The sequence below is a fragment of the Strix aluco genome, chromosome 7 (genome assembly GCF_031877795.1).
Source record: "Strix aluco isolate bStrAlu1 chromosome 7, bStrAlu1.hap1, whole genome shotgun sequence".
In the NCBI taxonomy this organism is placed as follows: domain Eukaryota; kingdom Metazoa; phylum Chordata; class Aves; order Strigiformes; family Strigidae; genus Strix; species Strix aluco.
The window spans coordinates 20,617,738-20,630,901 of NC_133937.1; the positions used below are offsets into that span (position 1 = coordinate 20,617,738).

At 42.0% G+C, this 13,164-nt stretch overlaps 1 protein-coding gene across 1 annotated transcript; it reads right to left on the bottom strand.

Annotated features, from left to right (window-relative positions):
- Positions 1 to 4,428: 4,428 nt before the first annotated feature.
- On the bottom strand, positions 4,429 to 4,794 carry ELOB (elongin B). The gene has a single exon (XM_074830037.1). The coding sequence runs from the start codon at positions 4,792 to 4,794 to the stop codon at positions 4,429 to 4,431; it is 366 nt and encodes a 121-aa protein (XP_074686138.1).
- Positions 4,795 to 13,164: the final 8,370 nt, after the last annotated feature.

The window sequence follows — 13,164 nt, forward strand, 5'->3', positions numbered from 1 at the left end:
GATGCAATCTGAGCCCCACCCACAAAGAGGAGCCTCGCTTTTTGCTAGGTTTGTTCTTGCAGTAATAAACTGCCTTTACGCAGACTCCAGCTCCCTAATTGGTTTGATCCAATGCAAGTGAAGGCACTTCCTACTTGCCTCTAGCTACTGCCTTCCTTATTCTAGCACTAAAATTTTGTTTTCCAGTGTTCTGGTCCAACTCACTGCTCTGGATGAACAGCCAAGCCCCTTCAGCACCTGCCAAGGATATGTGGATCTATCCTGTCTGCTATGCAGAATTAGGAAAGATTAATTTCATTTGTAATTCAAAAAGCCTCCAAGAAGCAGACTGCTCTCCTCTTGTCTGCTCCAATTTTCAACATGGAAACAGATGATGTTACCTATTGCATCTAGTTTCAGAACACCAGAAGCACAGCAGGGACTTGGCTCCCTTCTGTAGCAAGGAATCTAGCTGTGGGAGGATGACAAAACCCTAAAACTTGAGAAAGAAGAGACAGAGCATACAAATCCCTGCTTTATTCTTCCCACTTTTGCCAAGTGATGTTTTGTCTTGGCATTTCACTACTTCAACACACCCCCCCCTACAGTCCCATACAAAGAATACATCCCTCCACCCTCAAAGCTTTAGATGGTAACACCACTAGCTCCACACAGTGGAAAATGAAACATTCACAGAAGAGTTTCCTCAATTATCCTGACACATTAAACGTTTAAGAGACTCTGAAGAACCTTGGAAGGCAACACAGCTCAGGCAGAGCAGAAGAGATTGAATGCTCTCTTCCCCCCAGTTTCCCCCTCTCCACCTAGTAGCACACAGCTCTTTTGCTAGTCCTGCTAGAAAAAGAGGCCATTTCAGATACTGGCCTTCTACTCCCAGTAATTCTTTTCAAGGCAAGTCTTTTGAGTACTGGAAAGGTGTTCTTGCCCCAAAAATGAAATCTAGTGCTCAGTCTACCAACTATCAAGTCTTTTAAGCCAAACACCAGAACACACATAAAAATCCAATGGAAGTTTTCCTATTAAACAATGTTTATCCCCTAAAACTTAATGGCTTTGTACCCATTCATGTTTTGTTTACATTAAGATTCTCGCCCCAATCTTAAAAATAGAATCCAACTTAATCTTAAACAAGGAAAGTGCATATCGTATTTGCATTATGCGTACCAAAGAAGCTAGAGATTTGTAGTTCACATTCAGCTTTGCGATAATTTAAAAAAAACCTTAGATAAATTCAATTCATGACAATTTCACTTGTGCACTTCGCTCTTAGTTAACTCTTCCGTTGGTATGCAGGAAAGTTTACATTGGCACCTTCTGAAAGCCTGAAAGTTTCTGTTCAAATCTACTGTCATGTACATGTTTTCCCGGGCCAAGATGTAGCTTATTTTAGGGCAGACTGGCTGGCTTTATAATAGGTATTTACACAGAACTCCAAAACATGCAAATCATATGACCAATCTAAAACACCCAGCAAGACTGAATTACTTTTACACTCCTCACCTTCCAAAATTCTGTTTTCACACTTCATTTCTTTCAGCATGTAAATCTCAACCACTGACCCATACTTTTTACACTTCTCCAGGGCTTCAGTGCTTTTGCATAGTCAATACTTCAAGTAGCTCTCGATTAAGGAGCACTGATAAACTGCAGTCCTTTGCCACCACAAGATGATAACCTCCCTTCAAAATATCCCAGTATTTTCTCTGCTGTAACCCCAGAGGCTTCTCCCATTGCTGCTCTGACCTGCCAAAGATGGGGCAAATCTACAGAGACAGAACCAAGCAGTTTTGCTAACTGTAACAGCTCAGAGACTGTGAAATAATTAATTCCCTAAACTGTATAAAAAAGAATTCAGTCCAGTCTGCTGTAATGGGGACAGGATAGTTGAACTGGGCTGAAATACCAGCTTGGGATGTGTGGCTTCCCCAATGTGCTATCCTGAGCCAAGCTACAGTCTCAGAGTTCAACAGCTTCCTGAGGTACTTTGCCTCCCCTTTTTAGTTCCTACTTTGGGACTTGCTTGATGTCTCCTAACAGTGCTATCCCTTAGTCACCCCATGTCCTGCACATGGAGGATGCTTCCTGGAGACTGCAAGAGTTGATTTTATTGGGGTTACCCTACCCTTGCCCTGCTCCGGAATAAAAGGGATGCTGTCCTGCACACCAAAGATTATGGTTAAGGAGGGATGAGCAGGGGTCTGGCTTGGTACAGATTCATTCAAAATTCTTTAGACTCCTGAAGTCATAGACTGGATTATTTATCAAAAGTTGTTTGGTTTTCTTTTCCCATCTCAGTTCCTAGTTATAGTATTTGGCTGTGTAAGGTAGACTATCGAACAAGTTCATTCAAAGCATAAAAACATCATCCTCTAATATTAACAGCAAATTATACAGGTAGGTTAGATAAGAGATCAACTCTAATAGGCGTTGGAATGGACTGCCCAGGGAGGTGGTGGAGTTCCCATCCCTGGAGGTGTTTAAGAGTCGGGTTGACATAGCGCTGAGGGATATGGTGTAGTTGAGAACTGTCAGTGCTAGGTTAACGGTTGGACTAGATGATCTTCAAGGTCCTTTCCAACCTAAATGATTTTGTGATTCTGTGAACATCCAGAAGCTCAGCATCTGGTTTGGCTACATGGCTGGCCTCAGGCCTATGCTTTTAGAATATAAATACTGTTGAGCAGCCACTAGCTGTCATTAACATCTCCCTTCACTTTCTTCCAAGTATCTCTTTTAAATCAGGAATTCTTCCATCTCTCTTCAGTAAGAAGAGGTTCAAAGGTTAGAATGACCAAAATTATATCAGAAATGGAGTAACATGTCAGTATTTTTTGCTTGGTGCTCATTGCCAGTCAAGAATTTCAGAGAGGACCTAAGTTTTCCAGCAAGCCTAGTGGGATGCGTCAGGAGCTTGATTGAGCAGATTTTTGTAACTACAGCCCAGCTACATTAGCACAGCTTATTTATGTACGGATATGACAGCTCTGGAACTTTTTGTTGCTGCTGAGGTTTTTGTTTGGTTTGTTATTTTTTCTCTCTCCTATAATTTCACCAGCCACTAGGTGACATCCTAGTTTCATCACAATGCTCCTATGCAGGCAGGAATAGATGGACAAGTCAGAGCTACAGAGAACACAAAAACCTAGACCCTGATTCAGCTGGCAGATTTGAGCTCAATTTCTGTTTGCTCCAGTGAGGTTTAAGAGTGTAAGTGGCATTTCAAAAGTGCCTATATATTTAGTCTATATCCAAGGAGTTATCATGGATGGGACTGAGTAGTTTCAAGAGTTTTTTTTTGAACTTGGACATAGACCAGCCTGCCTGAATTACCCTTGATACATGAGAGGGAAAACTTACCAATAACACTACCTCAGAATTTCATTCAGAGAACAGATGCATTAACATATCTGATTGTTTAACAGAGAAAAAACCCAGGAGTTTCCCCTTGCAGCACAGCAGTGCGAGTCTAGTCAGATGTGATGGCTTGTGAAAACATCACTAGGGATAAAAAGGAAAAATCTAATATTAATTCTGGAGTAGGCTGGTTCATAGAAAAAAATTAGTGCTGGGGTCAATTCTGTTTGGGAAGAGAAGTGGCTTCATAAGCTTTCTTAACAGTAGAAGGATTGATAGGACCAATCTCATGCTTTAAAGCTTCTGGTAAGCAACTTTTCTTACAGAACTCTCAGACTGCATCTTTATTATATCCGTTTCTGGTTATACTGTCCTTTTTCAACTGTATTTTTCATGCCTTTCAAGAATGAAGAAAGCAGGAATTTACCTTCTGGTATCTAATCCTTTGAAGAAAAATCTTTGTCCAGTTCATAGAGGTTTTCAACAGTCCATGCCAGTAACCATACTTAATGTCAGCTTTCGAAATTCATTGGTGTGGATTGTATTAGTGCAGCATCCCTTAACTTTGAAGGTAATAAGCTCCATTTACTAGTTTTACCTCTGCTCACGTCTTAAGGTTATAGTTTTCCTAAAGATTTTGCTACAGGCAGGAGTAGAAATTTCTTCTGCACCCCTGTCCCCCAAGATTTCCAGCCAAACTCCTCAGAGGCACTACTGTCATGAGTCAACATGAAGACAGAGAAACAAATGCTTGTATACCAAGTTAGTCTGTGCAACACTTCTTCCCCCCAAAAAACCCATGCCCAGCTCTGAGCTGGGCATTGGCTGGAAGGAAAACAAATGGCATTTACAATTCAGGAGGTGCACATGTAACCAGCTGCTGCCACCCTTCTCCAGCACTAATTTTGGAGAAGGATCACAGGAAAGAGTTGTTGGCTGCCTGGACACTACAGCACACCGACATCATGTAATTGCTTTGCAATGCTTTATTGGTCAGATAGACACAGTCGAAAGGGTGTGACCGGGACAAGACTAGCACCCTGTCTGCAGGAGACAAAGCAGGAGATGCTGGATTTAATGCAAAGCTTGTTTACTAGAGCTGTTACCAGACTCCTGTGACTTCATAACATCAGGTAGCTCTGGGGTGCTTGAGAAGGGGTCAATACACAATGGTTCAAAGGTGCCATTGCTAGGTCTGAATAAAGCCAAGCCCACCGTGGCAGGTACATGAGGACGACAGCTTTGGCTGCTTAAGCCACAGTCTAGCAGAGTCCTGTGATCATCATCCAGTAGCTGGTTATCTTTGTAGAGCCGCTGCTCCTCCGGTGGCCTCTTCAGTATTCCCTCCACCACCTTTTTCAACTCATGCACAGTTGTTGTCTCTTTGGCCTCAGTGAAGATTGTTGTCTTGTGACGGCGAATCATCAGGTAGACATCCATCACTACCCTAGGCCTTCCTGCAGTCCTCTGTCACTGGGAAACTTGTGATTTCAGTCCTCTTAATGAGAAACCTTTATTTTCAGGAATAGCTGAAGTCGAGACAGAACTGTCATTAGATGAATGGATCCAATGGGGACAAAGAAGGCCAAAAAAACCTAGAGGGAGCTGCTTTGCTAGACAGACCAAGTTTCTCATGCTCTACACAAGCGGTGCTATTAAGTACTTAATGACTTTTGTGTTCCTAGCTAGATATCATCTAGCAGAGAGCTTTTGACACTGTTAATGAGCATTTGTATTACTTTAGCTTTTTGCCTGAAAGGTTTTCATCCTCAGTTTGCTTTAGGCCATGTTCATCTACCTGAGATCGCTGGAGGAGCCAAGCATGCAGCTGGAGGAGCCAAGCATGCAGCTCTGACTGCACTCAGCACAGAAGAATACATACAGCACATAAAATGATTGGGCTGTGTTGGTTTCTAGCCAGGCAAGAGAAAAGGACTTCTCTGGATCCTTCACATGTTCAGTAAAGACAAGAAAGTTGGTAAATACAAAAGAGTTGAGAGTTGTCAAACTAATGGACAATGTTAAGATATTTTAGCCTCCAACTGCAGTTTCAGAAAGTTAGTTGTCAAAATAGGTCATCGCCTAGCACCAATGCTGATAGTGAGATTCAGCTTAGAAGTAACTATTCTCCCTCAGAGTTTGGCTAGGGTGGAAGAGAATCACACAGGAGTAGAGTGGGAGGGGAAATTAGGTCTGGTAACTTTAGCTTAAAAAGGAGCTCTTTAAAGCCCAGCCATTTTAAGGAGCACCTTATGGTAGTGCCAGTGTAGTCAGTCACATGTGGATCAAGTCACACCCAAGAGGCTAAAGGCTCTCTTCAGCTCTGAAATGCTCAAGAGAGTCAAGGACATCTTCCCAGAGCTACCATTATTAGTTCCCACAGAGAAGTTCAGGGCCAGCATACGACTGGCTCCATCTGCACCCACAGACACCAAGGCCTACTTCCAGCCCCCTGGAGGAATAGCTGCACTTCAGGGATTTGGGCTGCTCTTGTCTGTGGAATGAGAGGCGTAAGCTCCAGAGGTTCATGAGTAGTTACTGCTCCCCCAATAGGAACTTCCTTAAGAAGTGGAGCAAGATACTCCTCTGGATGAAGGCAAGCAGTGGCAGTGGTCAGCTACCTTCAGGCCTGCACTGCTGAAGGGAGGAAGAACCATCACTCACTAGATCAGAGGGGAAAAAAAAAAAAATTAACCTTGTTTTTCTCTGCCATCTGCACTTTGATATCACTGGCACATACAAGCTTTCCGTGACAGACCTAGGCTAGAGTTAATCCCTTGTGCAGTCAAACTAGATTACACCAGAAATCGTAACAGAGGCAATAACTCTGTTCTTCCAGTATTTTTTTTCCCTGTCTAACAGGAAAACAGATACTGCTATTCCAGCCTAGCAGAACCCAGTTCACCCATCCCTGAGCAGTGACCCAGGGGAACTGTCATCTAAACATGGCCATTAACTGTCTCTTCATGTCATGCCAGCTCAGACATGCACATGTGTCTGTTCTAGCCAAGATTCCCTGTGCTTTGCAATGTGTTCTCCAGGAGAGAAGAAAGGATCAGAGAGATGTCACAAGTGCAGCACAGCCAACAAAAGAAGAGGGAGATGCTTTGGACTCAGAGTTTATGCAATGACTAATTACTTCTGAAGGCAAGTGGGACCTTGGGATCTAAATAAGTTTGTGGACTGAGACCAAAACTATCCCATCTGTAATGCTAGTACTGAAGGAAAGACAAAGCGACGTTTACCTCTCTTCAAGGTAGTGAAGGTGTTACACTGCCTTTGTGTTATGTCATTTTGCTGAACAGTTTAAAGAAAAAAAAAGAAGCCAAGCCTTCTGCATGAGCAGCAGTTAGAGAACTCAATTTTTGTTTCAAAGGGAGAGTGGTCAGAAACACAGCCAAACTAGACAAAGGGAAGCATGAACATGGGCTAAACAACTTGAAATAGTTCAAGTTCAAAATAAACAAAACCCACACATATACAAGAGACCCAGCTGCCATCTGCCCCAGACCAGTAAAGGTGTGAACTGACGGGGAAAGAAAGGGAGAGTTAATAGAGAAATGTCTTTATAAAACTTCCATTAGGGAGAGGATTTGGGCAGGGTGCATTTGCATAACCTAAAAGCATCAGAAAGTCAATCTTGAATCCTTCCTGCAGAGGGAAAACAGTACCACCCACTACAAGTGGTGGCCACACTGATGGTGCTGCACCCCTGATAAGTAGCAAACTATATTCTCACTGACAAGGGCCAGGTCACACAGGTGGTGCTTTTGGGAAAAATATAAGATTTCATAAAGCGCATTTGATTTCTTAAGAGTTGCACACACATTAGATAGGGTCCTACCTAATGGCTCACTGCCATGAGTTCAGCTAAAAATGGAGGCAATCAGTTGTCTGAGCCAGAAGGAACATCAATTTCCCTTACTACCTTCTCTAAAACAAATTGACACGAACCATTTTGAAGTCAGATCAGATTTATTCATGTGCTTTAATCCAATTTTGAAGCCCACTAGAGTGTTTAGCAGTACGTTGATCTAGTGTTGAATCAGGAAACACAAGGCAAAGCAACAGACATCCAGCAGATCACGTCTAAAACCACTGAAGAAGTATTTTCAGTGTGAGCAAGTTTTAAACAAATTATGGAATTGATACCCTAGCCAGAGACTTGGTGATCTGGAGCCACCATCCAGACCACAGCCCATACCCTTCAATTCCAGATGTCTCCTCAGAAAACTCAGAATCCTTTTAATTGGCAAAAGCTTCCCAGGACAGAATTGCCTCCTTGACTTGGCACGGGGTCACTATTTTAGCCAAGCTACTACATTATTTGCCAAGTCTAGTTTGGCAGCTTCCGTGACAGACACAGAAGCTAGATAAACAGGGAAAAGCAGTGCTAGACATTCCTCTCAATGCTTCATGGACCTCAAGCTGAGGAGACCCATACATTAACTGCTGCCCTACCCCCACAGCCAGTGAAGGAAGTTGTTTAACTTAAGTCAGTATGTCTGGAGCTGGGCTGCAAGCCCCTCCAGCACAATAGACCCCATGGGAGAAGATATGGAGAGAAAGGAGCAAGCTGCCGTAGTCTTCATGTCTCAGAGGTACTCAACCTTCTCACCCATTACAGCCATCAGCTAGGCAAGCTAGGCTAGGACAACTTAACTTTCCCTTAACAGAGGAACCATCAGAGGACACTTGCTTAATACTGCAGCCCCAGAAGGTAATTTCATTTACATCTGCACAACAGAGAATCCTCTCTACTCCTTTGTTACCCATTTGACTTTAAAAACCATTTGTTTCAAGAGGAAAGTTCCAAGCAGGTCAATAGGAACATGAACAGAGACAGGTTCAACCTCTGCTCTGCTACAGATCCCATAGACAACTCAGTATTATAGACTTTCATAAACATTTGGTTTCTTCATTCTCAAGTCTGCAATCCAAGATATCTTAAGATGCCCTCCCCACCCTTTTTTTTTTTTAGGAAAAAATGCACACAACATGCTTTAATATACACTTCAGATTAAGGAAGTCAAGCTAACAGGCATTTCTGGCAGCAACAGCCTTGGTCACACTACGCTTCAGTTTCCTATTTTATACATTTGTCTGCCTGAGAAAGAGCAAGAATTATAAGAAAGTTATTAATAGTTATTTCTCTCCAAGGAAGAAAGCATAATTAACTAATTAAGTAAACTAATCATCTTAAGAGAATAATTTAAAATCCATCATGCCCTTCAAGTCAGAAGTTGCTTGTTACATTTCCTTGCAACTATACTCTTATTGGAGATATTATACATTATAACACTCACCTCTCCTCAAGAAACATCACAAGATTTGTCAAGAGTTACAGCAGGGACAGGACAGAAGTGGGTCTAGCCTTTAGTTAGACTAAAGCCTAATCAAATAGTTTCAATTAAAATAAAACCAAATTCAGATCATGTACTTAAATGTTTAGTAGCATAAGAGCTATGTCATATTTTTACCTTGTTGCCTCTAATCACTAACAAAAGTAGTTCTGAGCATTCATTTTTTATGAATTATTTCATTTAAGGATTACTAAGGAAGGAGTATTTTCTCAAGGCACGTTGTTAGATACCACAACTGCTTCCTGCAGCAGGACCACACACAGAGTAATTTACCAAAATCACAAGGTTAACACAAACCTCAACAGTTGCATTGCAAAGCTAAAAACAAAGTACAACAAAAACTCTAAAGCCTCTTTTTAAGTACATACAAACAAATAAACAAAAGGAACTTACATAAATCAAATGTTCTATCACAACAAGCAGCAGCCACCACCTTCCTAACTGCCCCTTTACTCCAGATCTCTCAAGAGACCACACCCGTTCTGCCACTGGCCCTTTTATCCCAAAACCACTTCTAATGCAGCTTTGCTTCCTCTAGCTATTTGTCAATCAGTGGAAGCTAATGAGTGCAGCCATATCAATCAAGGTGTCTAATTAAACCAGGTGTGCTGAAAGAGCCAAGCTAATGGAGTTAATGCAGCTCATTATGCTGGGAATCCTCTAGTAATTTTTAAGACTTGTTATGTCTATGTTCCACTTCAGTAAACCATTGAATCCCTGCAGCTCCTGATGCAGCCACAAGGATCTGTGTTAGTTTTCCTGTCTGGTTTTGAGATGCAGCCTCACATACTATGTGTTCCAACAGTCTAATGGCACAAAGACCTGGACCCTTACGACAAGATGTGTATTGAAAGAAATGTCCTCATTTTAGTGTTGCAGAAATAACACTGCCAGTGGTGTCTGATTACAGCTGTGTTAGAGGCAGGGCATGCACACGGTGAAAGAAAACTAGAACTTTTTCTTTCTTTGCCTCCCTCAATCCTTAGCATTAATGTTGTTGCTGTCAGGGAGCTATGAGTGACTGTTACATTTGTTTTTAAACTGAGACACTGTGCATCTCATCTCACTTTTGCTGCCAGTAGCTGCCAAAAAGGTGCTGTCTGGTCGTGGTGATCTCTGTTCTTCAGGCCTGGCTTTGCTTCAGCAACTGAAAGATACAAAACTACAGCTAGTCCCTGCAGGTTGCTAAATATGGACAAAATAACATGTCTCATATGAAATAATTGAAATTATAATAAATCAGTCTGAGAACAGTGGACTCTCCACACCACTGCACTGTATGAATGGCTTGTTCCATACCTGGGGGCGATCTCCTTGTAGCAGGTCAGCCGAACAATAGTGCCCTGCTGCCTTGCTTATCGTGTGCCCTTTCCCCACTGTTCCTTGATGGCCTGCCAGTTCTGGAGGCATAGCTTTCTGGGGGTCAGACTCTTCCACTGACACAAATGCTGATGTGGAGTAACTAGTCTACTGGTGTTTCTTCAGCTTTACACCAGCACAATGGAGATCAAGATGCCAATGTACATCAGTGCACAAAACAAGCCTTTGCATGACTTTTTGAGGTGCCACCTTCTGATCGATGATCGGAACAGGTTAGAGTGTCCATTGGCACCTGGGGTGCTCACATTTACATCACCTCCCTTTACATTGACCATTGTTTCCTCACTGTATATAAATACACACTACTCGTTATGAAATGTGAGCAGCCCATGCAAGTATGGTAAGTTAACAGCTTACAGTGTGTGTATCTGTGTGTCTCTGTGTGTGTGTATGTACACTGGAAGTATTTTTTAATCTGAGTTTATTGGGAATAGCAGGACTGATCCTTAATTCCGTGCAAGTTAGTCTGCTAGACTCTGAAAAAAACACCTAATTTTAAAGAATGATTCTTGTTTCTTTTCTAGAAATTCTTGCTGCTCTTTTGCTTGATCCTTCTCTTCTCAAGGACTCTGTGTGATGCTCACTGTTACTTTAGACCAGCCAGCAAATATGGTAAGAATGGCAAATATATTAGACATCCCTGAAGCATTAATTCAGAGACTCAAAGCCTTTTTTTTTCTTAGAAATGTTGGAATAGTATAATATGTTCTTTGCTGAGGAATGATCCAAACAGCTGTGTACTGAGGGATCAACCCACCTGGAGGCATCTCTGGACACAGAGAGAGAGAGACTCTATCCTGGTTCAATAGTTACCTTCTGGGCTGATGTATAACTGAAGTCCTTACCCATGTGGCAAAACCCATGTACTTTTAAGCAGTGTTGACTAACCTGAGGGGGTACCTGACAATAAAAGCAAAGCAAAAATAACGTAGCTGGTGATTAAATTCAGTTTAACAGAGCAAGGTGAAGTATAATAAGATTTGGGAAAGAGGAAGAAGGGAGAAATTAAAGTCTAGACCTGTATGTTGAATATGAGAAAGGGCAGAAAGATCCTACCATAACCATAAGCGAAGGCATTTCTCAGATCCACTGCAATAGCAGAATAATACTTCTCTGATATGTGGCTGCTACTACTTTATCATGCCATGTCATACACTCATGCACACTTCAGGAGCAAAGACATAGTATCTTTTCTGCAGAGCACAGATTCTTCCCTGGTGTGACTCTACAGAAATCAGTGCTTTGATTGCTAGTCCACAAACATAAGACTTTGTAAACTGATACATGGTTCATATTGATCTACTGACTATTATTTTCTGGTGTGTACATGCAGGGTGCCTTTCAAACAGAAACCTCTATGTTTTTGGTGCGGTGTGGAAGACTGAAGATTGTTACCAATGCAGATGTAAGATGACTGCAATGATTTGCTGCAGCTTGTAAGTTTACCCAAATTATTGTTTGCTTATTCAGGAACTAGTTGAAATATTCAGACTTTAAAAACCTCACTGAAAGTGTGCATTAGAATTTCATACTTGCGTAAACAAAATTCCTCTTCCCATTTCCCAGTTAGCTCTAATCCTGAAGAAGCAGAATAATCTGGCAATCACATAGACTTCTTTGGGAAGAAACAAAATGAAACAGAATTAGGGTCTTTCCAACACACAGCTCTTCCTCATCACCTAGTCCTTCTTTTGATTCTGACAATAACTGGGTGTATGGTTCCCTTTAGCCTCTGTTTTCTTCCTCCTTCTACTCAGCAGATTGTCTCCAGATACCTAAACAGCCCGCAACACACATATGTGTGGGCTTCTGCAGCTCTGTCAGACCAGTGGCTTGCCTGCAAGCATCTAATCAGGTCAGAGCAGCTCCACATCCTTTCCATGCTGCCAAGAGCAAACCCTTCCTGCTTATCAAAGCAGGACACACACGCCCTGCTCAGATAATTTGCTTTCTAATCTTCTCGTGTGTTCCTGCTAATGGATGGCAGGTGACACATCATGGCCAGCTGTGTCTTCCTGAATATAGTGGTATGAGCTGATTCTTTCCGCAGAAGGCTGGAAAAATTCTTTTTGAGGTGAGGGAGAAAGAGTCCCATAAAGGGTCTGTGAGAAAGGATACAACCCAAGGAACTCTTGGTGGGAAATATTCCTGGATGTCCTCAGTCATAGGAGGTAGGGAGTCAGCCTGTGCTGAGAAGAGGCTTGGCTGCGAAGTATTCAGGCTGGGGTGATTCAGCATTCTAAATCTTTTGTTATTATCAAGAAAGTCTTAGTTTGAATGGGGAAAACAGAACTAATTCCTATTTTGTCTCTGTGCAGGAATTTACAGCAATCGTTAACAAAATGACCGGTGAGAACTGCATTTAAACCAGAACAAACATTGGGAAATCACTTCATCTGTTAAGGGTCATGATCAGGGCTCTGTATTCCTCCTATGATAATCCATAGCACTTGTATTAATGGAACCCATGAGCCAAATCGATCCATGATGTAGCTTGCTCCAAGATGGTTGTGGCTCAGTAAGCATCCTTCTTAAGTTCATGTCTTGACTGATGATTTTTCTCTTTGCTTTTCTCAATGACAGGGTTTTAATCCCCAAGAACTATGATAGGGTGAACTGTGTTGGCCTATTCCACAAGAAAAGCTGTTCTATCCGAGTGGTGAAGAAGACTAATCCTGACATAAGCTGCAAAGTCTACAATGGAGTTGGTTAAGACCACATGATGTATTTCTCCTCTTCCACACCTACCCCAGAAGCTGAACATACTCCAGACTTCTTCTTTAGAGGAAAGCAGCAAAGCAACATGGTTTCAGGAGGAAGGGGTTCGCCTATTGCCTTTCACAGCTCTAATTGTGTCACATCTATCTAATTTTTGGCACTAGGTGGTTTGTCTTATAACACACATTTGTAACCAAGCTTTACCACAAATAACATTGTGACCTTTTTCCTGTTGGGATGCAGAGTTAAATAAATTTTCACATATGTCAAATCACTGCTTTTCCTTCTAAGTAGTCACTGATTGGTCTTGTTGAAAACAGAAGAATTCATGGTGTCTGTAAATGTTTCT

What these genes read in the sequence shown, in the direction of transcription:
- ELOB (XM_074830037.1), bottom strand. Translation starts at nt 4,794, where the DNA reads ATGGATGTCTACCTGATGATTCGCCGTCACAAGACAACAATCTTCACT.